General features: G+C 42.3%; 1 protein-coding gene across 1 annotated transcript in view; it reads left to right on the forward strand.

Annotated features, from left to right (window-relative positions):
- Nucleotides 1-27,983, forward strand: part of Kiaa0922 (KIAA0922 ortholog) — a gene marked incomplete at its 5' end in the record, with an annotated part of 154,579 nt that overhangs the window by 55,383 nt on the left and 71,213 nt on the right. The window contains 4 exons of the mRNA XM_005400925.2: nt 14,605-14,673; nt 18,899-19,022; nt 20,310-20,426; nt 20,901-21,011. Coding sequence (XP_005400982.2) covers nt 14,605-14,673; nt 18,899-19,022; nt 20,310-20,426; nt 20,901-21,011 — 421 coding nt within the window. The remainder of the gene's footprint in view (nt 1-14,604; nt 14,674-18,898; nt 19,023-20,309; nt 20,427-20,900; nt 21,012-27,983) is intronic.

A 27,983-nucleotide genomic window follows, 5' to 3' on the forward strand; every position in this document is an offset into this window, starting at 1 on the left:
GGGTTTTAGCCAGGTCCAGGTTCTAGGTGCTGCTTTCTGAAAGATCTTCCCCAAGCCAGCGTTCTGGATCTGCCTGATCTTGTACTTTCTATGGTAAGGTCTTCCTGAACTTTTCAATGCCCTGAGCCAGTGCCTTTTTTGCCTCAGTAGGATTCTATATCTTTAGTATTTTTAAATTCCTTACTTACCTCAACATCTTACTGACAATGACAGCATTTGTCTGGACTGCAAATTTGAATATTCTTAGCATGATTAGATCGGATATTTTAAAAAAGTTGGATAAGAAATGTAACTTACCCTTCTTATCATCTTGTTTGGTGAAACGGTATCATTTATAATTTTTTGTTTTTATTTTTTATTCTCTTTAATGGTTTGATTAATCTTGCATTCTTACATCTGGTAATCTGACCAATTTCGATGAAGATAAAAATATGTAATATAACAACCATTGTTAATCCGCATCATTTTGTTCTGAAACCCTGTATCATTCTTCTTGTTTTTGCTGTTTTGTTTTTGTTTGTGTTGTTGGTGTTTTGCTGTTGTTCTTTTTTTGAAAATTATCTTTAAAATAAAAAAAAGGAATGTAACTTACCTGACATTGGCTTAAAAAACGTTTTTGATGTTGACAGGCACACAGTATAGAATGGAAAAAGTTTAAAGAAAGAAAAACAGGGTTAGGATTATGGAGTGAAGGCTGGATGTGAACTGGATGGAGGCACATTGGTAGGGAGAGATTTTGTAAAGGCTGAGGTGATGAGGGAGCTTGCCAAGAGGCTGGCTGGGTGGAGAGCCCTGCAGGCCAGTGGTGACGGCGATGGTGACTGCGCAGGTGAGAATTTAGGGGACTTAGGGATGCCAGAGAGTTCACTGAGCTGCTGGCAGACCCCTGTGGCTGCAGCAGAATGAACAGCAGTGATGGGAAGGGAATTGAAAGTGAGGTGACTGAGGAAGCACTGCCTGGAGTTCATGGGAGGCCTTTGAGAGGGAGAGCCACACAGGATTTTGAGTCGAGCAGTAACTAACTGGATCTGAGTTTGGTTTTAAAAGGCTGCGTTGTCCCTTTTGAGCCCAACCTGCAGGGAGAGTTGTCAGCTTCTGCAGCTTGTAACAAGGATCAAGAGCTCTGCTAGTGCCTGGACTGGGCTCTGCCTGTGGGCGTGGTGCAGTTTTGGCTGTTTCAAGAGCGGATTTCCCATGGGTTGGCTGTGGAGTGTGAGACAGAGATCAATCGAGGATGACTGTGAGGCTTGAAGGTCTGAGAGGAGATGGCTGTACCTGCTGAGTTTCAGGTGCTTCTAGCACTGGTGACGTGATGGGGCACTGCAGAGCTGGGTTTGGGAAGAGGGTGGGGTTAGAGGTGGGCTTTTAGGGTGATGTTTAAAGCTTTGTTAAGACAAGATCCCATCAGCAGGTGAGTGGTTGTAGGTGGGCCAGAGCCGCAGGCCGTGGGCGGGAGCCTAGGGTGTCAGCCTTGAGCTGGGAGGACCAGGAGCCGAAGAGGCGGAGGAACCGAGAAGAGACCAGGGGTTAGGCAAAGGGTAGCAAAATAACGTGACTGTTTGGGAATTGAAACTTTCGTTTGCTTTTAGAAAATTTATAAGTGTGGAAATGTGCTGTTTGAATCCATAAAAAGCAATAATTATAGGCTAATCCTCTTGCGGTTTTTTTTTTAAACACACCACCTTGAGTATTTTTAATATTCTGAGAAACTGAAGCACTTAGCTTTTGGGGAAAGGGAAATATTATTAATACTCCACTCATCCTAATATTGCTGTGAATATTTTGGTTAACTGCCTCCTCACTTTCCTCCATATATTTTTTTAGTTGTAGTCAGGTTCTGCGCAACAGTTGTTGTTTTTGTTTCCTTTTATTCACTTGTCATGGCAGCATTTTTTTCCTTGTTCCTGTCATAACCTTCAGCTTAGATGGAGAGATCTCCTTTCGAAATTGGTGGTTATTAGTGGCAGGATTGAATGAGCAAACCTGGATGCTGCTGGCTGGGCTTTGCTTTCGACAGCTGCCTTTGCGTGTCTGCACAGGGTGCATGCTGTGCTTTGTCCAGGGAGGGAAAGTGCTGCCAGGAGAGGGGAAGTCGAGGAGGTGGGCGGAAAAGAGACCTAGGAGCCAGGGGGGCAGCCCTGCAGTGGGCAGGGGGCAGAGGGAGTAGGGGCCTGTGCAGAGGGACCTGGCTCCTGGGTTTGTGAACTACAGAGGCCATGCTTTCTTTTGCAGAGTCTTCTGCAATTACACTTCACTGCCTCAAGGGTTTGAAAGAAAAATTACAATTTCAAAGGAAAACTCTTGGTGCACGATTTGCATATGAGTAGCATCTGTATAATTAAGAACAATTAAATTCCCTGGGTGAATTGAAAGGGAGGCCCCTGCTACTGTTGCAGGTCCCTGTGGAATGTAGTCTGTAGCTGTCTATTCCCTGAAATGCAGTTGGCAGCCACCTCCCCGGACTGCACCTCTAGTAAATGACACTGGAACGGACCCTTGTTAGCCTCGCCTGATTTGCTTCTGTGGTGTCCGTGGAAATCCGAGTATGAATCTCACCTACTTTGCTCTTCTGTTGACCTTAGAATGGACACTTCTTGCTTCCCTACCCCGTGTAGGGTGAACATTTAGCTAGGCACTTGGCCATGCATCTCACAAACGTGTTTCATTTAATCATCCCAGTGGATTTAGTGGCCTTTAATTTTACAATGGAAGCTGAGATTCTGGTCCTAAGAACAGTAGATGATCCCTTGTCCCCATCTCTCTGCTTCACCCCCCCTTGGGATTTGGACCCTGATTTGGACTGGAGCCTTTAGTCTCAGGAATTAGCTAAGTTCTTTCTTTCCTGGTGGTGGTGTACCCATAGATTTCTCTCTCAAGACTGCCTAGGAAACGAGGTGCATTTTCTCTGGTTGTTGCTCTTCTGGTTTTATAAGAGCTCAGCAGTGAGCCACAGCATTGAACAACCTGAAGGAGGAACACAACTCTTCTCCCTTCTAAATTTCCTGCCGGGCATATCAAAGGAGGTAATGTTTACATGTAATTGAGGAAGTTTCAAACAATGTTTAAGCGGTAGAATGGCCAGGCACTGTGGTGCACACCTGTAATCCCTGTACTCTGGAGGCTGAGGCAGGAGGATCACCATGAGTTTGAGGCCATCCTGGGCTACATAGTGAGTTCAAGGCCAGCCTGAACTACATAGTGAGACCCTTTGTCAGCAAACAAACAAATAGAGCAATTTTCACCCCTTTCCTTTGCTGAACTGTAAAGCGTTCCAGGAATTCTTTGGGAACTCTGCTCCTTGCAGACCTCCTTTCTGTAGGCACCTGGTCTCAGGCCCAAGGTGTGTTTGTGGTGGTGGGGGTGGTAGAGAGGCCAGGGAGTCCTAGAGGCTGCCCTAAAATGCTTAGGCTTCCATCCCACTTGTTGGAATTTGGGTCCTGGCAGTGCCCAGGTGCAAGGGAGCCTCAGAAATGTGCCCAGTTAAGAATCCTATGATGTGGAAGCAAAGATGGGATGTTGGGAGCCAAAGAGCACTGTCATCCCAGAGCCCTGGGATGTACTCTGGGACATATATCCCAAGAGAACATTGCTTTGCCAAGACACACTTCCAAGTCTTTCCCCTAGCGCCTCTGACTTGTGTTATGATGGAGTATTTTCTGGGCACATTCCAGACTGGTTTCTCCAGTGCCCATATTATTCAGGTTTCACATGAGAAAAATCAGCTTTTAAACCATTCTTACAGTGGGGTTATAGCATAGAAGAAGTGATCTTGGCAGGAGTAAGTTGTAGTCTGTGGCCATATATATGATATATGCTAGTTATTCAGTGGACAGCTGTGAAGCCCCATTAAGAAGCCTTCTGCTATCTGTCAGTCATCTGCTATCCATTGGAGCCGGGGCTTGAACCCATGGCCTTGCATGGTAATGATGTGCTGTACCATTGAGCCACTCCTCTCAGCATTCCTTTTTAAAAATTATATCCTGAGGGTAAAATATTTTTTTGTTGTTGTTTTGTTGTCTTTTAAAGGGATATTTGAATTATTTGAACTTTTGGAATACTATCATGTTGTCCAGGACTTCGGAGAACAGGAATGGACCCCTGCAGAGTGAAATACTAATAATACATGTTAGTTTTATAGAGTACTGTAAGCCCCTAGGCCTCTTCATTCATTGTGGTCAGGAAGGCTGTGAAGCTGGATCTTCAAGGAACAGTTAAAAAGCTTAGAAAATTTTAATTAGGTTTTTGGGATAGTGTTGCTAATGTTCTTTGTATTTACCTGAACAGCATTTAGATATTTTCGCTCATATAGGGATTTTTACAAAATCAGTTCAGTGTATTTCAGTGACAGTATTCTGGGACATAGAATTATATAGGATTATTTTTTTCATCTTGCCAGGAAACTATAAGAAATGACGTTATGTACTTCAGTTTTTATCATGTCAACCTTTTTGTAATTTGTATGACATGCCTTAATTTGAGTTTTTCCCTTTACTTACAGCACTTTCCTCCACCTTTCCATGAAGACAACATGTCCAGCTGTGTACATCCTACTCAAAGGCCACTTCTTTCAAAATGCTTTTCCTAACTTGCCCCATGCTGGATGGTATTTTCCTTCTGTAACTCTTCTAAATAGGGCTGTATCCTACTTTGTAATGCGTGGTACACATTATGAATGTAAAGCATATACACATGATCTTGTATGGCCATGAAAGTTAGGCAGCCTGTCTTACTTGTTTTGAGATTCTTGAGTCGTCCTGTCTTGGCCATGCAAGTAATATCTTTATGCAGGAATGTAGAAAAAGGGAACATCAGTGGGACCTGGCATTCTTCCTTTTATAATAGGAATAAGCTGTTGAATTGTGTAAAGGACTTTTGATGGGTTTTTAAAAATGGCTAGCTCACTGTTTTCTGATACTGTAACAAATACCCGAATGTCTTAGTTACTTTTCTCTCCTTGCTGAGACAAAATACCCAACACCCAAAATTAAGGAAGGAAAGGTTTATTTAGCTTACAGTTTGTGGAGGTTTCAGTCTATACTTGGCTGGCCCCAAGGCAGAGAGGCACATGGCAGAGGGCAAACATTCCTGGCGGCAGAAAATAGCAAAAGCAACAAGAGCAAAAGGGAGGAGCAGTGGCAAGCAGCTTCTTTCTCTCCCTTACATTGTATGCAAACTACGCTCCCCAGGGCGGGTGTAGCACTCACACCCATAATCCCAGCGTTGGATCATGGATCAATCACAAATTCTAGAAGGCCACCCCATGACTTTGAGGATTTTGGGGGACATGCAGACACAAACTGTAACACGGAGCTAATCAGCATATAAAGAAAACAGGTTTATTTTAGCTTACAGCATTGGAAGTTTCAGTTCATGATTGGTTAGAGTCTTTGTTTTGGGGTCTGTGGCAAGGCAGCGCGTCATGCTGGCAGGATGTAGCAGAGACAGTTCACTTCCTGGCCAGGGCACAGAAGGCAGAGAGGAAGAGGAGGGGCCAGGATTTTAATTTCCTCTTCAGGTGCGTGCCCTAGGAACCCAACTTCCCCACTAGGCCCCACCTCTTAAAAATTCTACCACTTCCTGTTAGTACCACAGGCTGACAACCAGGGCTTTAACACATGGGCCTTCCAGGGGAACATTTACCCCAAGTCGGAGCAGTCACCTTCAGGGAACTGATACCCAAATTTGTACGAACTCTTTGAGAGTCAAGGTTGGTTTCCTAAGTATAAGTACAACATTTTAAGGTGCATTGTTGACTTATGATCAAGGAGGAAAAGTTCTTCCCTGTCCTTCATAATGCTGTTACTGTCCATGTGAATTTCCATGCTGGCCTCCTCTTTAATGCCACAGATACCTAATAGTAAATTGCTTTTCACACTCACTTGCTGTCCTAGAGTTAAAAGGCAAAATGGATTTTGTATTTTGCACATTTTAAAATCAAGCGTAATCATATAAACTTACAATAGAATGATTTTATCTAGAGTGTAGGAACCATGTCAAGTCCTCAAAACACAGAGAAGAAGCTGTAAGGAAGAGTTGGAGTGTGAGTTACGGAAGTAAGCTTAATTGCTGGCCTGGTCTTTTATAGGATTTTGCAGTCATTTAAACACTTGACTAAAGGAGTTCTTCATAGCTTGTAGAATGTGGTATGATTAAATGTGTAAATATAATAATACGTTTTAAGGTTCTTTGAATTGCAGATGTAGTGCCTTTTGATTGTAGGGTCCTGATAGTGGGAATGGAAGGGACAGGTTTAAGTGATGTGAAAGTAGAAGATCCCAGGGGAGCCCCCAGTATCAGTTTCCTGCAGTTAGGAACGCACTGGAGGCAGGGCATCCATAGGCCTCTAGGTAGGCATGTAGGCGGATCACACACTGAAATGGGGTGCAGTAAGGGAACCCACGGTGGTGGTGGGAGGGGTTGTACAAGGTGTTGAACACCATCTATAATTGCACCCGCAGGCTGCCCATCAATTGGAGGTTGTCTTGCACAGATGGAAACATAAATCTGGAGCTCAGTGGAGGGATCTAGGCAACAGATACACAGGCTTGGGACATGGATCAGTCAAACCACAGAAACCAACTCTGGCAGATTCTTGCGGAAAGGAATTCTGGGCAGCTGATAGATCTCCAGGAAGACTTTAAGAACTCGTCTCAGGAAGCAAACAAGCTGAAAAGGGGTTAGTCAGCATTAGAACCAGTACCAATGATGCTGTGGAAGAGACTGCTTCCACAGCACTGGGACGCTGCTGCTCTGCTGCTTGCCCAGTTGCTCACCCAGCGCTGGTGTCTCCATGACGACTTGCCCAGTCCCCTGCTGCCCTCCCTCCATCCCTCACACCATCAGCACCAGATGCCGTGCCTCAGGAGGGTCAGTCTGGCCAAGTCTTGGCCATGTGCTGGCACCTGAGCTGCAGGTAGGGGTAGTGAAGCTCGTAACTGACCTCTTCTAAACCCAAAAAGAGTACAGTGGAAAATCGATAGCTGGAGTTAGGAAGATGCTGAACAACCACAGAAATGTAAAATGTCTCTATAGGAAGTGTCAAATTGTCAGACATAGTGAAGCTAATAGCTGTGATTGGCCAGAAAGAGAAGGGAATTGAAGAAGAGTCTAGGAAATGGTAGCATGATGGACAGGAACATAGGAAGAGAAGCTTGGGAGGGAGGATAAAAAGGAGCAGCCTTTGAGGAAGGAAGACCGTGAGAGAGGTGTCCTAGAAACACTGGGAACGTTGTCTTGGGGTGGTCTATTCCTTAGCTTTTTTCAGGCATAAGAGAGAGGAGCCAGTGGGGAGACTAATGCAGCTGTGCACTTGATTCACAGGTTGCAGTTGATTACCTCAGTAGGAGCAGGGTTGGTCGTGAGAGATGGGGTATCCATCACAGAGTGAGCTGGGGGGTTCTGAATGTGAGTTCACATCCCATTCATGCACTGCACAGTTAAGAGGCTCCTCCCGTAGGAAAGCGGGATGGTACCTTAGCTTTCCACTACTGTAAGAAATACATCAGATCATCAACTTACAAGAGAAAAAGGTCTATTTTGGGTGAATTTTAGAGGTTCCTGTCCAAGATCAGATAGGTCCATTGCTTTTAGGTCACTGAGAAGTGCCAGAGAGCAATGGAGGGGAGTGCACAGTGGAACAAATTCCACCGCATGGCCACAACATGGTAAAAGGAAGAGGAGGTACCAGGTTTCCACAGTACTTCAGGGCATGCCCCTATGACCTAAGGCCCTCCCCCTAGATCCTGCCTCTTAAAAGTTCATCCACCTCCCAGTAGTGCCAAGATGGGTACCAAGACTTTATTTAGTTCATGGGCCTTTGGAAGAAATACCAGATTCAAATTTAGCAGGTTATAATCATATCCACATGAAGTCCTTAAGATGACGCATGATAAAGTGGCAGGCACAGCGCATAGTATACCGTAAGTGCTCAGCAAATACACCAGCTGTGGAGGAACATGTCAGGACCATCCCCAGACTGGGAGCTTTTTATATCTGTGCAGGGATTTACTTGAGATCCAGCTGCATAATGCAAGAGTACAAAATGCTTGAGGATAGTAGCAGCTGAGTCCTAGAAATACCTGTGTCTTACTCAGAGGAACGTGGTAGATACCAAATATTCCATGGGAGGTACTTTTTAGAAGTCTGAGTCCAAAAGGACTGGTTTGTGAATTCCCTCCGTTTGTGGAGATCACAGGCCTCTTTACAGTAGTGTTCTGGCACTGTGTCCTCTTACGACTGATGAGAATAGCCCAGTAAGTAGCTCATTAGTATAACAGGTCCTTCTTCCAACAATTAAATCTAGACAAGAAGGGCTGGGGATTTAGCTCAGTGGCACAGTGCCTGCCTGGCAAGTGCAAGTCATGAGTTCGATTCCTGGTACCAGAAGAAAAACAACAAAAACAAAAACAAAAAAAATCTAGACAAGAGCATTGTCTTGGTGTGTTCCGTTCATTAGCTTCTTTCAAGCAGAGTGGGTTTGTGGAATTGTTCCTTCATTTGTTCTATGCAACCTTTTTGTCTGCACTCAGTGGCCAGAGCCACAGACTTGGACTTAAGGAATTTTTTCCTTAAATCTTGGAACCTCGTGTTGGTCTCTCCAGGTGTTGGAAGTGTTTTAATGTGAAGGGCAGCCAGCTGGTACATGTTGGAGTATTGAGAGAGATGGGCCAAAATGGTCTGTTGAGAAACTGGGAAAGCAGACAGTTCTGCCCTCCCTGTAGGCAGGCACCGTGGCATCTCAGGTCCCTGTTTTAGGGCAAAGCTGTTTTTTGCTTGTTGGGAAAGACTGTGCCCTCTTCTAAAACATGGTGCAGCTTCAGAAAGTAGTTATACTTTCAGGAGTAAAGTCAGCCCAGGCCCACGACGTGGAGGCTTGTCTGTTGGATTGCAGTTGAACATCTGTGGGCCTTGCCTTCACACCCTTTCATAGTCCATCAGGGCCTTCCTGTGAGCTGCTGTGTGGTCTCAGGGCTGCCTGTGCCATGCTGTTGCCTTGTTTCCTCCCCAGTGACTTTTCTGTGCTCCCTTGGTGTCTGCATTTGTGGCCCAAGCTTTTCCCAACTTTTGCATCTTCACTTAGGCCGTGGGTTCTGTTGCATGGGGCCAGCATTCATGTTCATAGGTGGTAGCTGCTCATCGAAGCCCATCTCGCACAGCGCTGTTCTTTGAAAGCTTTGTTGAAGCTGGGATGTTAATGAGTGGTAGAGTACTTGCTTAGCATGCTTGAGGCCCTGTATTCAAGAAAATCCGTAGGTCCACCCGAAGAAAAATATTTGCTGGGTCTTTCAGGGAGGTTTCCCTGCCTTTCTCTCTCTCTTTTTTTTTTTTTTTGGTTTTTCTCGGGTACTGGGAACTGAACTCACGACCTTGCGCTTGCCAGGCAGGCGCTTTTGCCGCTGAGCTAAATCCCCAGCCCCCTCCCTGCCTTTCTCTCTTAACTCTGCTGAGCTTCAAGTATTACTTGTAGCATAGGAGCCTAGTCCCTGTTATAGTTCATGACCAAGGGCATGTTTCTTCCTGGTCCCCTTCCCCTGTGCAACCAGGCCCTCCTTAGTTGCCAAAGGCTGTGAGGTTACCCAGGAGTCGCTGGCCCGCCATTCACTCTGGAGAGGTGGAGCATTGCCTTGGAAATGACACAGTCTGGTGAGATGAGATGATTTATGTCACCTGAACAGCCAGAACAGTTAGTGGTAGTTAACTCATTTCTATATCTAAGATACAGGACTGATTTTTTTTTAAAGGGTTGTATCATGTCATGTCTGATGTCAGCATGGATTAAATTTTCCTAGGAATAGGGAATCTGCTTTTTTAAGGATGTTAGTCATCCATTGCGATTTGCTCATTATATGGATGAGGGAATTGAAGCCCTGTGTCATGTGGGAGCTTCTGTCACAATGGCTACCTGACCCAGCTTTTTTCATTTTCAGTGAAATTTCTTTCCTTTTAGTACTAGCCACTTTTTCAAACCGTGTCTTTATAGGTATGAGAGAGGGAAAGAAAAATATGGTCAAAGTTTAAGAAAGAAAAAAAAAGGTCAGGTAATCTTAGGCAAAGGTAATTTTTTTAAAACAAATTATGCGTGGAATTCCTTTTCCACCTGTCCTGATCCTGCGAGGGTTCACTTCACTGTGGAAGGTGGGTATCTTTAAAACTAAGGGGCGAGGGGTACCGCATGGGGGAGAATAGTGCATGTGCTTAGCATGCACCAGGCACGCATGCAGTCACCAGCACACCCCAGCTAAGGACCATGGCATGGATGTAGTCTCCTGCACACCTCGAATAAGGACCAAGAGAGTGTGGAACAGGGTCCACACAAACAAGAGCTCATATCTGCACCCCTAGGGTTACTATTGCTTGTACTTCTTATCCCTGTGACTCTCTTGTTAGAGAAGCAAAACAACTACTCCTGCATTTTTCTTTTAATAAAGAGCTTTTCCTTATAATTACCTTGCTGACAAAGGGTGGAAATTAAAAATGTGACATAGATTTATCAAAAGTTTTTTTTACAAGGTACATAGGTGTCTTTTTATGTCACATATAGGGACTCCTAAGAGTGAAAGAGGCCAGGACATACATGAATCTTCCATATTAATAAGGGTGAAACAGGAAAAGGTTAATGCTGACTTTTGAAAGAAAGGGAAAGGAAATTTCATCATTTATTGCTATAGCTCTTGAAACTTACTTCTTTGAAGCTGTTGGCTTAGAAATGAAAATTTTGGTATTTCAAACACAGTGTAACTTCTTAGCTAGCATGATATTTGAGGAGTTTTTGATGTCTATAGTTTACTGAATTTTGACCCTTTGCTGCACCCTGTCAGAAAAGTCACTTATTTTTCCTCAGCCTTCACACCGTAATAGTCAACACAGATAACCTCTGTGACAGCAGACGACTTTGGTGTCCCCAACAGCAAGCAAGCAGACACCCGCTGGGTGTCTTCTGATGCATTTCAGTCCGACACCATCTCCTTGGAGGTGGCGTACACCCCACAAGTTGAGAACTCAGTCTCCAGACCCAACTTGCCCTACCTCATCTCTGTAGATGTCAGCTGCAAGTCCCTGCTTGTTTTGACTGGACTTTTGGCCCACTGGCTGTCAAGTGGGGCTCCTACAACCTTCCAGGTTCCATGAAGTTGCTGGAGCACCTCACAGAACTCAGGGAAACAGTTATAGTTCACAGTTCATTATTAACTACGCCCAAATCTTACAACGGAGGACACAAACAAAAAGATGCATAAGGGCAGAGGTCTATAGGAAGAGGCACGGAGCCACCTCTGTACAGCCTCTGTATTTTCAGCTGTCTACAAGCTCCCTGATATTCTTTTGGGTTTGTTTGGAAGCTTCATTGCATAGCTGTGACTGCTAATAGCTCACAGCCTGTGTGGGGAAACTCAGTTGTCCTATCTGTTCAGTTTCTTGGGTCTCTGTATAGCACTCCTTCCAGGAGCAGCAACCTCTCTGGAGTAAGAAGAGTCTTATGACCTGCTGTAGGCAAGGGTAGGGTAGAGAAGTTCCTTATGGCCTGCTTTAAGACAAAAAGGCAGGGAAAGTTAGTTTCTGTTGCCCACCTTAGGGAATCTTGTCTCTGGGGCTTGCCTTGGGGAGGTTATTAGCCAGAAACTATGGATGAAAACCAACACTTCTTCCATCATTTTGGTCACTTTTGAAGCCATTCTAGAAGTACTCTTTTGTGAGTGCCTTTAGTTGCTGTCTTGTGGCTACCATATTGTCTTCAATAGACTGAAAACATTTACCTTTCGAGGTCATTTTGACTTTGGGGAGAGCCAGACATCGCATGATATCATATCCAGTGAGTAAAGTGGATGAGGACACACTGTAATGTTTTTAGTCTGGGATGGCACTCAGCAGCAGCATTCACATGTTTTTATCACACCTTAGAGACATGAAAGAAGACTGTGAGGACTGCCTCAGAAAGTGGCAAGCACGACAGGATGAGTATGTTCAAAGCAAGGGGAAGTGTTTGGGGAGATTAATGGCAGTGCGTCTTTAATAAATTTTAAAAATTTAAACACTGTATTTTGATCATCTCTTGTATCATAGTATTGCACAGCCCCCTCAGTCTTTGCAGCTAGTTGAGAGTGTGTAAGTGTCTGAGTACTTCCCAGGGAAGACCTCTATATCTAAAATGTCTACTGAAACTGTTCTTTTTTGTACCAGGAATTGAACTCAGTGAAACTACTTTTTAAAACTAATTTAGTGAGATTAAACCTTCTTGTAACTTGATATATTTTCCAAATTGTAAAGTCAGGTGAGCTGAAATCTTACCAGTGAGGAAAGACATCTATTTTATGATTAGGAAAAAAAATGCCATGATTTTGCCTTTTCTATTTGGAATCAAAATAGAGTTTTCTTTGAAGTTAGAAAGATTCAGGCTGTTTCTGTTGTATTGCTTTAGGTGGAGCCCCTTGTGCTGATTTTTGTTGGGTATAAAACTCGCTGATTGTGGGATTTAAAAATCTGTTATTTCCAATATGCAATGTATTAACCATTGTTACCCTCCTATTAACTTGTTTTGAAATTCTATTTTTTTTCTCTTTAAAATTAAAGAAAAATCTGTTAAGTCATGAGATGGATCAGCTGTGTTCCATTTCTTCTGCTCAGTGACAGTTACTACCACCCCACTTGCAGCTTCTAAATCTATTGATCAGCTTGGGCTCTAAGCTCAGTTGGCTTCTCCATCTGTCCTCATCACTTCTCTAACCAGATGAGTGTCGTCCTGTTTGTAATGTGACCTGATAGTTATTGCACATAACTATGCCAGTTATGATGCAAAAGTATTATTATCCACACCACATCTGTAAGGCAGATACTTTTGTCTTTTCAGTTTTATTAATCAAAAGGCTACTTTAAGAGAGGTAAATCTGTTGACCTACTCAGGATTGGAGAGCAGTAGCTGTGGGCCTGGAAGCCAGGTTTGTCCGGCCTCTGCCGCTCAAGCCGTCACCCAGCAAGCTGGGCTACATTGGTTCCTTGGGTAGGTCATACGATGCCTGAGCTTTGATACAGTGTTCATGTTTCCAAGCTGGACAGATCTGGGTTGGAACTTTGGCTGTGCTTCTTAGGGGCTCTGTGACCTTGGGTGAATGACTTAAATCCTTCTGACATCATCTGTCTACTGGGAAGTTGTGTGTAAAATCCAGTGGCAATTTCATTGTTCAGTGCACAGGACGGGAAAGAGCTGTCATTAATTACTTTGCTAACTATCTATAGAGTAGCCTGACTTCATAAAGATCATTGTTGGTATGTGCAGTGGCCTGTTTTTCTTTTTCACTGGAAACACTGAGCTCTGGCAAACTTGGTCTGACATTCGGTGCTTCTGGTAGACCTCTGTCACCTCCTGCAGGTCTTCACATCTTTCCTGGAGGCGGCACATCTTTCCTGGGTGTGTTAGTGGCTTCCTTTGCAAGCACATTGAGGTATTAGTGTAGAGTTTGGGGTTTGAAGAAGTCCAGTAAATAATATGGTCCAAATGTGTGGAGGGGTGGGCAGTAGTTACGCAGATAGAGACTGAGGTGTCCCCTTGTTATTAACACAGCTGCTGCTGCTGGAGATAGGATAAAGGAGACCCAGAGAGCCGACACCAAGAAAGGAAGGACTTTCAGAACAAAGATAGAGGAGCTTAGGTAGAAAAGAAGAAAGTGGAAGGGAGAAGCTAAAATTCTGAACCCATTCTTTGCTGTCTCTTGGGAGCTTGGACAGGGACTCACTGAAGGACACAGGCACGGAGTTCTTGCTGACCTGCAGGCTGAACTCGGTTTGCTACAGCTGGGTTGGCTTGGTTGAGGGCTGCTGGTGACAGCAGCAAATGGCAGGATTCTGTCTCAAAAGCTTGTTCAAATCTTTGAAAACGAAGGGTGGTACCTTTACGAGCCTCTCCAGTTAAACACTTCTGGATTATGTGACTATTGAAATACAGCTGGCAGCTGATAGTTCGTATCTTTATGTGTTTGTTTATGTATTTTTGTATCTTTATTATACTTTTACATGTCTTTATTTTTTGGTATTTTTTTGATGTAATGATTTGTGTTCATTCTGAAGAAAAATCATAATGATTGACAACTGCTGATTGTGTCACTTGTCATGTGAGAGTTTATGTAATTGTTATTTTAAAAAATACAAACTGGTAGAGGTTTCATCCTTCAGGAGCTTTCTGTCCACACCATATGGGTCTTTCCTTGTTCTAAGGAGTGTTACACAATTTAGAGGTTGATGTTTCTTTTCAAACCTACTTCATATGTATACTTTTTTCTTGGTTTGGGGTTTATAAAAATAGCCATATTATCTGAATTCATTTAGAAATAAAGACCATAAAGCTTAAATTCATTGCTATTTCTGCTGAATGTGGACAAAATCTTTGATACGAAGTTATATTATCTGCAATCTAAGAATATCTTAAATTTTTGCAACTCTTGAATTATACTAGACTTCTAATAATTCAGTGTTACTTAAAATCTAGTTTAAATTCATCTGTAGGGGAATAAAATTACATCTCATATATTGATAGCCACTGACCTAAGTATATTGCCTTAGCTCAGTACCTGGTTATTAAAACTGCAGCAAAAATTAATCTGTCTTCTTTTTTTTTAGCTTCTCAGACAAACATTTTAGTGGAAAAGGCTTACATTTTCAGCCATCAGTTCTAGATTTTGGAATACAGTAAGTATCTTTCCTTTATAATTAAAAAAACCTCATTTTATTTATGTTGTATACTTTCAGCATATCTTTTTCCCTCCTTGGATTTTTTTGAGATGAGATCTCCCTGTGTAGCCCAAGCTGGCCTTGAACCTGCAGAGAACCTCCTGCTTCGGGCTCCTGAGTGCTGAGATCATAGGCACATGCTGTCATACCCAGCTCAGCATATCTTCTGTATGACATATATAGTGTATATTACACATATAGACACGTTGTTAAATTTTATTAATATTAAACCCGTGACTTATTAAAAGAAGTATTTGCATGGAAGAGGAGTGTATAAAAGTTGTTTCACCTCTTTAATTTTTTTTAAGTGGGGAGCAGTGTCAAGGATTGAACCAGGGTCCTGTGCTTGCTAGGCAAGCACTCTACCACTGAGCTGTCTCTCCAGTTTCCCTTTTTTAGTTCTTAATAATTATACCCGTAGTATTTTATAGTGATTGTAATTTAATTAGAAGATGATGTTAAGGCTTCATTTTTCTGAAACAGAAACAACTCAAGTCATTTCATAATGAAAAACTCTAAATGCTGATGGTTTCTGAATTCCCAAAGCTGGACTCAAGTGCTGGTTTGCTTTTCTTTTTTGGGATTTCTTCAGGACTCAGGGTTGCACAGTACTGTAGGTACCAGGATTAAGACTGGGAACTGAAATGAAGTAGGGGAGGACACAGCTTTAATCCTGACAGTACTGAACACTAGGAACCAGAAGTGAAGGACACGGGGTCTGAGGCCCAGGTGTGGAGAAATGAAGGAAGGAGGGTGAGGAGCTGTGGAGTGGAAGCAGTTTAAGGACTCCTGTGTATGGCACAGTGTGAAATGTGCAAGTGTTAAGCTCCCTCGATGCAGAATGCAGCAGCATTGAGCACAGTCCAAATTGGCACTTTGAGAGGCAGGAACAACAGTGTTTGAGGAGTCAGAGCTCTGCTTGTGCCAGGAGCATTGGCCCATTTGTCCATCTCTGCAAGGTCAGGATGAGCTTTTTAAAGAATTATTTTATTACTACATGTATTTATATTCCATGTGGGGAGTTGGTACATTCTGAGTTAAAAACAGTTATGTGGGTGAAATAACTTGATGCCGAGGGCACTGGAGTAGTGGTTCTTGTGTCTCCATTATGCTGCTTTTTATCCATCTTGGCTCCTGGTCCTCCAGAGGTTTGAGCTGCAGTGGAGGGAAATGGATGTGCAACTTGAAATGCCTTGTTGTGCTTTCAAGGAGATTTTGCAAGAATTTGAGGAGGTAAAGTGGTGAAAGGATTTTGCTGACTATATGACATTTGGGATGCCTTTGAAAAAGGTAACTATAAGCAGAATTTAACCTTACTGATTTCAAATTCCAAGAGAGTACTTTGCTTTTATGCAAAGTCTTACAGAAAAAGGAGGGCTACTTTAAAAAGCATATATGAATATTAGAGATCAGTAGATGTAATTAAAGAGGTGGTGGTAAGTATAGCTAGATTAGAACAATTCCATTTCGTAGGGTTCTGGATATGTAATATATTTGAGTGTTCAGTAGCATAAGAATTCTATAAACAGTTTGCATGAGTATATGTATATATTAGCAACATGTACTTTGGCCATATGCATTTTTTGCAGGTCTGGATAGCTAGAATGTTGTTGAGAAAATGTTTAGTCTTTGATTTGAATTTCCTTTAGTTTTGTTTATATAGTGCAAAGTATAATTGTCTTTTGTCATTTGAGTCTTACGTTAATCCTGGATGACATTATTTCTGAGAGAGAGAGAGGGAGTGTGTGTGTGTGTGTGTGTGTATTACTTTCACATACTTCCATTTGAACATGTGCCACAAATGTGTCTGTAATTTTGTTACTGAGAAGTGATATAATTTGCCCAAGGTCATTTCATTAGAGGTGGAGGAATAAATCTGATTTCTAAGCCAGTACTGTGCTGTTTTTCATATTAGTGATATGTAGGCTGTGATTGTGGGACAGCCTCAGTAAGAACAAACTTTAGTCTAAATCCAAACACATTTAGAATTAGCCAGGTTTTACTTTATATCATATATCAGATGGCATAATTTATGGTCATCAGAATAAAATTTTAGCCTGAAGGTTCTCTTGATTTCTTTGCTGCACTGGCTCAGCTTTTGTTTACTTCAGTGTTGACCTTGGGCAAACCCCATCCCGGTTGAGAGATTTAGTTTCCCTCTAGGACACAGAATCAAGGTCATGCTACTCATTTTCCTTCTGCCTGCTTCGTGAGACTCATTTTAAGGGTTAATATTTCTGCTGGTCCAAGATTAAAAGTGCTAATCGTTCATAAGAGATTTTAGTCATTCTTTTGTAGTATTAAGTTAATAGCATATCTTCCAGTTGTCACTAGTGAAGGAAATTCATATCCTCATAACACTTTTAAAAATAGAACTTAAAAAAATAGGATTAAAAATAGCACAGTGGTAGCTAGGCTTCAGCCAGTGTTCTCTGTTGAGGCGCTAGTGGATATATTCACTGAGCTCTAGCATTGCTGCTGTGCAGCCTTATTTTCTGTTTCTCTGGTAGACATCTGTGTTCTTTGAAGCTAGAAGTCTTGTATTTTAGTTATGTGAATTACATCCAAAGCTTTGAGGATAAGTACTAATAACTTCGCTGATTGATTCATATTAGCTGCCTAAAACCTAAAAGAAGGTCTTATTTAATTGCAGGAAGAAAGGCAGATCTGAGCCCAATAATGAGATAGGACTTTTTGAGGTGACTATGTTTATGGTAGTATAAAATTTTAGAAGAAAAAATACTGAAGAACTATAAAGAGAATCAAGGTTTTTATCCTACCAAGGTGTTTTTGTTTATAACTGGAATTAAATATTTATGTTTTACAGTGGCAATTTGGATATTTAAAAGTTTACATTAATACTAGTACTTAAAAATAAGTGAAAGCTAGAAGAAAAATTCCAAGGATTTGATGGTAGTAATACACTATTTTGGAAATCCCATTGCATATAAGAGAAACAACATGATTAAATTTTTCCTTCAGCATACATTTTTGATATTGGAGAAACTGAAATCAAACCAGAGAAACATAAGCCTAATGAACATGAATTTTTACTTAAATTGGGGTATTTCTGGTCCCTGCTAATAAGAGGCATAGATCTGAGTCTTTGCCTTTGAGGGTATTAAAACTAGAGGAGTGACTGCAGTGAGATTTTGACTGGGTCTGTGTTATAACATGAGCCAGAGTGAATTTGGTGTTGGCCAGTAGAATTAAATGACTAGAGTGAATTTTGTAATAAGGTCCAGGTAGGCAGATGGGAGCCCAGTTCCTAGTCTCTTGCAGCCCCTCTGACAGCGCATCCTTCTGACAGCTGATTGTGGGACGAGGTAGAGTATGCTGCTATAAAACAATGGTCTCAAGGCCTTGTTCGATGAGTGTGTTTGCTCTGCAGTGGATGCTACTGGGAGGTCATGGAAAGTTTTGAAGTTATGTAAAATCCTTTCATGCATGCATGTTTGTGGAGGGACAAGCTGCCTTCCTTCTAGTGGGTTTTCTGAAAGGCTCCTGATTTTGGTGGATAAGAACTGCTGCTACACAGTGCTGCCCGGCTTCCGTTTTTCTCAAGAATGGCTGAAAGCAACAATGAATTTTCCTTTTGTAAAACCTAGTCAAGTCTCTTTGTAAGTTGAAAATGCAACCCTTACAAACGTCTCTTTAAAATTTATTGCTTAGAAAACAAACTCTAGGAAAATAAGAGTTTTTCTATGAATACAGTTTCTTATCTAAACATATTTTCATTTGAATGAGAGACCCTAGACAGAGAATGCCAGTACGTGCCAAAATGTGCTTTTTAAAACAACCATTTAATGGCTTACATGGCTTGAATTCTTCCAGCATAGAAACCAGTGGAGTATTACTGTGGGTTGGCGGCATAAATCATAAAAAAAAAGTTTTGTTTTTGTGTTTTTTTACTATTGTAGATTAAATATTTTACCAGTAGGACTTGGTAAGTTTTTGTTTTTTTTAATTTTTTAATGGATATCAATAGATTTCTGGATTTAAAATGTGTGGTTTGGGGATTTAGCTCAGTGTAGAACTTATGTGAGGCTCTGGGTTCAATCCCCAGTGCCAAAAATCTAAAAATAAAAGCACGTGCATGTGTGTGCATGTGTGTGCACACGTGCACATGCCTGTAGTGATACTGATAACCACAGTGTGTTACTTTTTCTCTTTTCCCTTCTAGGCTCCTGGGACATCCCGCAGCAGAGATTCTTTATGCTCACAACCCTAGTAGGGATAGTGAAGTTGTGGTGAACTCAGTGTTTACAGCTGCTAGACATTTTCATGTGCCTCCTGTTCACTGCAGGGTGAGTGCTGATGGACTCCTGGAAACGGTGCTGTGGCAGGCTGCCAGCTTCTCATGCTTCCTTTGGCCTCAAGTTTGAACTTTGTGCTGTCTTCCCTTTTTCTCCTACCCAGACTTCTCCTCCTATGTGTTTGCTTTAGCATGTATTTTTTCAGTTGTTCCTTTTTAGAAGTTTGGTGTCTCTGGATATCCACCTGGGGAAAAAAACTTTAAAGACTTTAGGTAGCAATGTCTGTATATTCAGTATGTCTTTTATTGTAAAGTGTTTTTTTTTTTTGGTACAGGGAATCGAACTCAGGACCTTGTGCTTGCTAGGCAGTCGCTTGTGCCACTGAGCTATATCCCCAGCCCTATGATAAAGTTTATGTTTGTCTTACTACAGATGCTGAGACATTTAGTAACTAACCCAACTTTACAGTGAGAACTCTCTCACCTCTCTGGTCTACTAAGAAAGTTAGGACTTCTTTCTAAACACAAGACTAAACAGTGGTAAATGGTTCCTTCCAAAGCCAGCTTGCTCCCTAATGGAGACCAAAACCTTAGCCTGCTTTTTCAGTAGTCTTTGGCTGTAAACAAGTTCATGATGGGGCCATACTTCATATGTCTTGCTGCTGGACGGCTTGAACCACTATGGTACATGCACAACTGTCTTATTAGGCAGCTTTTTATTGATTTTATTAGTAAAAAGAATGATAAAAGTGATTAGATTAGATTGTACTACTAGTGGTACAATCCATATGATGGGATGGCCATGTATGCACTGCTGGTAGTTCAAGCCAGTGGGCGCGTGTTAATGAAAGTCTTAATTGCTGGTAAGCTTTACTGTACTTACCTTGCTTACTGTGCCTGAAATTACGAATTTTTACAAAACACTAGGACAAAGGAAATGTTGAAGGGGGAAGCCCAGTATTTGGCTTATGATGGTCTGAACAGGTAAACATGATCTCTGATTTTCCTCACACTTCAGTATTTAAGTAGAGAGACAACTGTGTTAGATAAAGACATGGAACATGTGGATGTGGAAGAAGAGGGAAAGGAAGGAGATGAGACTCTTGATTCCACACTGAAGTGAGATGACTTGGCAACTGCTCTGCTCTAAGTCATTGCTATGCCCTTAGATTGGTGGGTGTTGGTCATTTGGCCGATGCTGAGGGATTTGTGATACTTACACATTAGGCTGAAGATTACGCAGCTATCTGATAACAGAAATTGTCAGAAAGAAAGTCTGAAGCAGACAGTTTCTCGAAGGAGGCCATTCCAAATAGCTAATTAGGTACCTTTCTTTCAGGTAATTCCAGCAATGGGGAAAACTTCCTTTAGAATTATTTTCTTACCTACTGAAGAAGGAAGCATTGAAAGTTCTTTATTTATTAATACTTCTTCATATGGAATCCTTTCCTATCATGTAAGTAACTTTCCTTTTGCCACACAATTTGGTTGTGCTCAAGAGTCCATTCCCAGAGGCTCACTGTTCTTGCCATTGTTCGCCAGGAAGGGAGTGTGAAGAATCTTGTTGGTGTTCACAAACTAGTTGGGTCTCTCCCTTAAATGTGGTACTGTGACATCTTTAAAAGCATGTGTCATCGGGTAATTTCAGAGCCAAGATCAGTTGCCTTTGTGGTTAATTCTTACCAGGTTCCATAAAACATGAGGTCCCACATCAGAAGAGTTGTCCATTTGTAAAGAAGGTTTGGTAATAGAGAAGATGACTCAGCTGAAATACAGCATTCATCCTGCTCTTTTGTCGAGAGAGATGAATGCCAGCTGGGCTGACACTGTTGTAGTGACCATGCCGATTTCCCTTGGAGAGGTAGTCGAGCAGCTTGGTGGGTGTGCTGTAGCATTCTGACGGAGGGGCACTCCTTCTCTCTTCCTGCAGGTGTCTGGAGTTGGCACTCGCAGGATCTCTACAGAAGGCTCTGCAGAGCAGCTGCCAGATGCTTATTTTCTGCTTCCGCAAGTCCAGAGCATTCAGCTTTCACAAACACAGGTCATTTTCATAGATTTGCTTTGATCAAACTTTGTCACCCTCTCCATTTATAGATCTTTGGCAGGGTATGTACAGCTCTTTTTTATATAGTCAGAACGGAGGCTTTACTATTTTCTGATTTTTGAAAAATCCTAAAATCTAGAAATATGTTTGTAAAGTATCAGTGGAATCCACATACTTTTTTTGTTTTTGGAGTTCTGGGGATCAAACCCAGGCCTTGCTCACAGTGGGCAAGTGTTCTACCACTGAGCTACACTGCAGGCCTACAAAATTCTTCTGAAGGGCTGTGTACACCCAGTGCTGCTGTTCTATAGTTCACTTAGGCCTATTGTTGATCGTTTGGATGTTTGTAGTTTTTCATTTTTATTACCGTTAAGCCATGTGCCTGTTTTATAAGTTTCTTTAGAGAGGAGCAATTCTGTAGTTGCAGACTATGAACCGTTTTATAGCACTTGTTAAATCTGGCTGGTTTGCTTTTCAGGAAGAGAGAATCACTGAGGGCACTGGGAATGTGCGCCTCTAAGGGTGTTGCACTGTCTTTTCCCTTTCTTGTTTCCCTAGTTATGCCTGGGTGTAGCTTAGTGGGAAGAAACATTTTGATGCACTGGAAGTATAATGATAAGTTAAAATTCTTTTAAAACACATTTCATTAATAGCTTCTCAGGGGGGCCACTTTTCCCTTTGTTTATATTTCCTTGTAAGTGGATAACTTCTTAGGAACGAAGAAAAACCTTTTGAATCAATATATTACAAACTTCACCTGTTTCTTTTTGAATATTGCTTAGAATCTGTGGTCAGTAATACCAGGGCTCTTGTTCATTTGCAATTTTATTGAGCATCTGCTATGTGCCAGGTTTTAGTAGCTTATGTTCCAGTGCAAGAGACAGACAAAATTAGTGACCTGTAACATAGTGTCTGGGAGCTTTGTTAACAACAGATACATGATTCTTAAGGATTTTTAATGATACATGAATTTTAATAAGATTGAATAGTACCTTCTCCTAGGAGTTTTGTTTTTTTGGTTTTCTGAGACAGGGTTTCAATATGTAGTTCAGGCTGGCCTTGAGCTCACTTTGTAGCCCAGGCTGGCCTTGGACTTGTAGCAGTCATCCTGCCTCAGCTTCCTGAGTGCTGGGATTACAGGTGTGCGCCACCATGCCCGACTTGTTTTGAGACAGAATCTCACATCAGTAGACTCAGGTTGGAGCTGAACTCACCATGGTCATCCTTCTGTTTGAACCTTCCAAGTGCTGGGGTTATAGGTGTACACCACCATGCTTGATTCTTCCCAGAATTTTAAGGATGATTTCTTCATTTCTTTTTTTTTTATTTTTATTTTTATTTCTTTGAGATGGGCTCTCATTATTTGTCAAAGCAGGCCTTTAACTCCTGGGCTCAAGCAGACCTGCTGCCTTACCCTCCAAGTAAGAGGGGTAGCAGGTGCACAAGGAAAATTCCTTTTAAGTACATATGGGGGTTTGGTTTAAGTACTAAAGCAGTGAGAATGTATTAAGAGGTCTTAAGCAGGCGACTGATGTGCTCTCATTTGTGTTTCTGGAAAAGGATTGGAGAGGACTAGAGGAGTAAGTTTAATTAATGTTGCAAGGGTTTCAGCAAATAAACATTTTTAGCCCCAGTTTAGTGCTGTTCTTCAGCAGATAAGGACGGTTGAAAATGGAGAAGTTTCTCTGGTGATGGAAATAGGGTCTCTGACTGCACTGTGGCCTCCTAGCGGTGATCTGAGCACTGAAGTAGAAGTGGGTCCCTCATTCAAGCGTTTGTGGAAGGAAGGGGGAGAGGAAGCTGACCCTGCAGTTCCCAGTGCTGAAGCAGCTTTCTCCCAGCCACTCTGCCTGGCAGAGCCTGTCTGTGCCCTGCGATGCCCACTGTTGTTCCCCAGTGCGCTACTCAAATGTTCTTGTCCCTCTCCAAAAACAAGACATAGGACCATAGGATCTCTGCTTGAAACCTCTCCAGGCCGGCCACCCACTCTGGAGGAGCTACTCTTCCGATTCCTTGTAAAACTCTCCCAACCTCAAACAGACAACCCCTCAAGGCATTTTCAGAAGTCTTGGAATTTAAAACCAGTCCTTGTCGTGGCTGTGAGGCCTTTTGTGGCCTGCTTGCATATACACACCTGCGCTTAATGCCGGCCTGCCCCGCCCCAGGGCTTGAACTCAGGACCTGTGCTGCTGGGCAGGAGCACACACGGTACCACTGAGCCCCTGGCTGCGCTCTCCAGTTGTGTTGTGCCCCATGGTCTCTTGCCTCAGTCTTACGTCACACTAGCCTTCTTACGTGTGATTTTTTTCCCCCTACCTTGGATGCTTTGCATCTTCAGTTGGCTTAGTGTCACCTCCCCTTTGCTCTAATTCGCCCCACTTCATCTTTCCTTGTTGTTCATCTGGTACTTGAATTCCTCAAGGACTCCCATCCCCTTCCATTGTGGTTGAGGGCCTTTGTTGGACGGTGGTTAGAACTACACTCCTTCCCCTTGGAACACTGCCCTTCAGTGGACATCATGGGCTCACACTTGATTGTTACTGGGGGGTGTCACTCCATGGAACTGATGCTCCATGAAGGCAGGGGCCACCTGGCGGATGTGCTTCCTGCGGTGCTCCTGCCTTGCTCAACATGAGGCGGCAGCAGCCCTGCGGCTCTCCTCGCAGACGCAGGTTTCTGCTGCTCTCTCCCTTCAGCTTGCCTTGCTGGTGACTTTGCTTTGCTTGATCTTCATTTCTGCATTAGAGGTTGAATATACCTATTCCCAAAATCTGCAATCCAAAATGTTTCCAAATCTGAAAATTTTTGTGGCTGACACGATGCCACAGAGTGGAGTATTCTGTACCAGACCTCATGCAGTGAGTCACAGTCAGAACACAAGCACATTAATAATACTCTGAAATCACTTTCAGGCTGTGTCAGTAAGAAGCGTAGAAAGCATAAGTGAATTCCATATTTATTTTTGGGTCCAAATTCCGAGTTATCTCAATATGTTTATGTTGATACTCCAAAATCTGAGAAAAGGCCAGGTCCAGAATATTTCTGGTCCTAAGCATTTAGGGTAAAGGAAATTCAACCTGTATCAAGCTCAGTTCATATTGAGGTATGATCTACATACCATAAAATCCACTCATTTGAAAAGCTATAGTTCAAGCTGTGCTAATTCTGTAGTTCCAGAGCTCTGGGAGGCTGAGGCAGAAAGATCACAAATTCAAACCCAGCCTAGGCAACTTTGCAATTAGGGAGACCATGACTCAAAATTTTAAAAAAAGGGGGGCTGGGGCTGTAGCTCACGGTAAAGGCCCCTGGGCTCAACCTCCAGTCCCAAAACAAAATCCCAGACAAACAAACTGCAATCCAGTGGTTTTTAGTGTATCCATGGAGTTGTGCAACTCTCACTGTGGTCTAATTTTAGAACATTCTCATTGCATCAGTCCAGTCCCTAGCGACCACTAATTTATTTTCTGTCTTTGTGGATTTGTCTATTTTGGGCATTTCATATAAAGAATATGTGTGGTCTTTTGTGATTGGCATCTTTCCTTTAACATATTTTCAAATTTTACCCGTGTTTTTCGTTCTTTTTTATTGCCAAGCAATTTGCCGTTGTGTGGACCTGCCTGGTTTTGTTTAAACCGACATTTGAGTGTCTGTTTTTTGGCTGTAATGAATAATGTAAGTTTGTGTAGGTGTATTTTTTCTGTTAGTGTGTACCTAGGAGTCAGGGCTGTTCATTTTTAGGACCTGTCAAACTGTTTTTAAAGTGCTTACATCTGTTTATAGTCCCACAGCTTTGCCAACACTTGTAGTCTTCTGGGACGTGGAACATTTGGAACCTTCAGGTTCAGCTGCATGGACAGGAACTTACATTCATGCAGAGGAGTGAGCACTGATGGAGGGTCAGGGGATGTATTCGGCTTCTCAGATGTGGAGATGTCATTGACCCGCCTCACACTTCCTGAAGATTGTTTCTGGAGGCCACAATGAGAAATATGTAATCATGTAATCAGAACATGTTGGCTCTCTTAAGCTTGCAGCTTGCTATAAATTACCTCCTGTGGATATTCTGTTGTAGCAGTTGGTTTTTCCTTAAGCTGTTAAAAGATACAGAAAGCTGTGACAAAAATCAGATTTAAATATGCTTTAAGAACATCACAGGTGTTTTTTCCAAGAGTTGCAAACTGCAGAAAAACTAATTTGCAAACTGCTTGCCTGAGGTCAGAAAACCAGTTTCTTACCTAAGTGGCTCTGATTCAAGCATGGCTTCTTGTTGGAGGTGTAAAACAGGCCTCTGCAAAGCTCCCCTTGTAGAACTTAAACAGACTCAGTGCAGCTTTAGGAGCTGGACGGGGCGGCACACACCAGTAATCCTAGTACTGGGGGCGAGGGGCAGGAGCATCGTTGCTAGCTCGAGACTAGCCTGGGCTATAAAGAGAGCTCAAGACCAGCCTGAACTGCATAGCAAGACCCTATTGCAGAAAGACCAAAAAAATCCCAGGAAACAAGTAGTGCTACTTTATCACTGCATCCCAAAGTGGGCATTGTCCCATTTTGTCCTCCTTTTCTCAAAGAGCGTGAGTGTAGGGAAATGGGCAAACACAGCAAATCCATTTTATTTGATATTTTTATAGGGGGAAACCTGTTGATATTTGACATATCATATAGATTGTGACTAGTTCTCCATTTAATGTTAAAGTCTGTTTTTTGGAATAACAACAAAAAAAAATAGTTCATCTTAGAAAAGCCAGCAAATAAGGCTTTTCTTTTCTGTATTATGGGCTCATTTTGGTCCTTTTTATTTGTATATATTACCCTTTCATATCTGATCTTTGCATTTATTTTCCTGCTCAGTTTAATTTGATTAGATGGCTTAGTTAACTTCTCCTGCTGAAAAGAATATATGTATATATCAATGGTCTTTGGTCTAATTTCTTTCTGGCCCCATTTTAAAAACTAGGCATCACTGAGTTCAGTGGAGAGGAGGGTACACATTTGCATTCCCTTCGCTGCAGATGTGCATCTGCTGTTGGGAAGAGAGTAGGTCTGAATGTTTGCCCCCGCATATGTTGAAATCTAAACCCAGTGCAGTGGTCTTAAGAAGTCGGGTCCTAGGGAAAGGGTCAGGACATGAGGATAGAGTCCTCATGAATAGGTAGGTTTAATGCCTTAAATAAAAGGTTCGAAGGAGCTTATTTGCCCCATCTGCCATGTGACACAGAGAAGGAGCTGCTTAGGAGGAACAGGCCTTCACCACTCTCCAGAGCCCGTGCCACCTTGAGCTTGGACTCTTGCACTGAAAATACTGAGGTTCTGTTGTTTATAAATTCCCCGGCCCAAGTTAGTCTTAGCAGCTCACAGTGTTAAGATAGGAGGGAAACATGAAAAGTTGGATTGCTTCCCGAAGAGAAAATTCTTGGCAGATGAAAAGTCACCATTCCCGCAGGTCTGACTGGAACTTGGAGGATTCTCTGCTCTTGCTGCATCTCATCATCCTTTGTCACTTAGGTTGCTGTGCCAGTTGTTCTTTCTCTAAGCCACTCCACGTTTCACTCTGTTGTTCTTGATTCCTCCTCCTCCTCCACCTCCTCCTCCTCCTCCTCCTCCTCCTTCTTCTTCTTTCTTCTTTCTTCTTTCTTCTTTCTTCTTTCTTCTTTCTCCTCCTTCCTCCTCCTTCTCCTCCTTCTCCTCCTTCTCCTTCTTCTTCTTCTTCTTCCTCCTCCTTTTTTAAGGAGGAACAGTTCATTTTGGCTCACTTAGATACCTTCTGAAACATAGGTAGTTGTTATTTTCCTGGTCACTGGTTTGGCCGGGTCCCCTCTGCTTACAGAAGCAAGTCCAACTCCTTAATCTTGCATGCAGTCATGTTTGTCACTAGGGTCTAACTTCTTTCTCCAGCCTCAAAGCTCCTACCTCTTTCATGTTTGTTTGTTTTTTAAAACCTCTTTCTTCTGAGCCCTCCCCTTGCAAACTTCCCATCCTTCCCAGAATGTGCCAGCCCTTTATACTAGCTCACCCTCATAAGCTTGTACCTCATTCTGATTACCCTTCTAATTCCACACCTCAGGACCCCATCCAAACGTCAGCTCCTCTGGAACTTCTGGGTTCCAAGGTGGGCTGTTTTCTGGTCTCATGGCACTAGGTCCATGCCCTGCTGTGATACTGGTACCTGGTGATATCTCCTCCTCTGTTCTTCAAGGATGTCTAGGACAGGACCTGCTGCTTTTTTAATTTTTACAACCTTTATGTCAACTTGGAGCTTAGTACATTGAAGGCCCCCAGAGTTTTAAATAGATAGATGAGTCAGTGGAAACCTGAACTGAGATCCCCCAAATAGCCTATCTACTAGATTTGTAGTTTCAAATCAACCTGTTTTTGACCTTCAGCAGATTTACTACCAAGGCAAGTGGTATTACTCTTATTTTAGAAATTGTAGAATGGACTTAGAGTTTAAGTTACTTGGAGGAGGTCAAGAGCAGAGCCAAGTTTGGCAACGGCACCATGATGTCTTAAATTTTCCCCAAATGTAGTAAATGTGATTCTCATATCCATTAATTTAATCATTCATGATGCAGGAAAGATAAGTGCAAATAAAATGTTATTTGGAGTATTTTTTTTATTATTATTATTTTAAAAATAAAAGAAAAATACTAACAGACATCATTTTACAAAATAGCAAAAGGATCAGTACAGACAGTACAGAGTTACAAACAGAGTGGTAGGGAATTAACAATGCTTGTGGTATTACATACTGATATCTTCAAAGTGGTTTCTCATGAAAACACATATAGACATGCAAAGCTGATCAACCAAGGACTCATTGACAGTTTCTTTCAGCAAGGAAATACAAGACAGTAGAACAGCCATGTTAACTATCCTGCATATACATACATACAAACTTTCTCCTTCTTTCCCTTCTCTTTTCCCATATCCCAGGTACCCTTTACCTTTGAGTGCTTTCTTATCAATTCACAA

This window comes from Chinchilla lanigera, unplaced genomic scaffold (assembly GCF_000276665.1).
Source record: "Chinchilla lanigera isolate Chin_1 unplaced genomic scaffold, ChiLan1.0 scaffold00070, whole genome shotgun sequence".
Taxonomy (NCBI): Eukaryota; Metazoa; Chordata; class Mammalia; order Rodentia; family Chinchillidae; genus Chinchilla; species Chinchilla lanigera.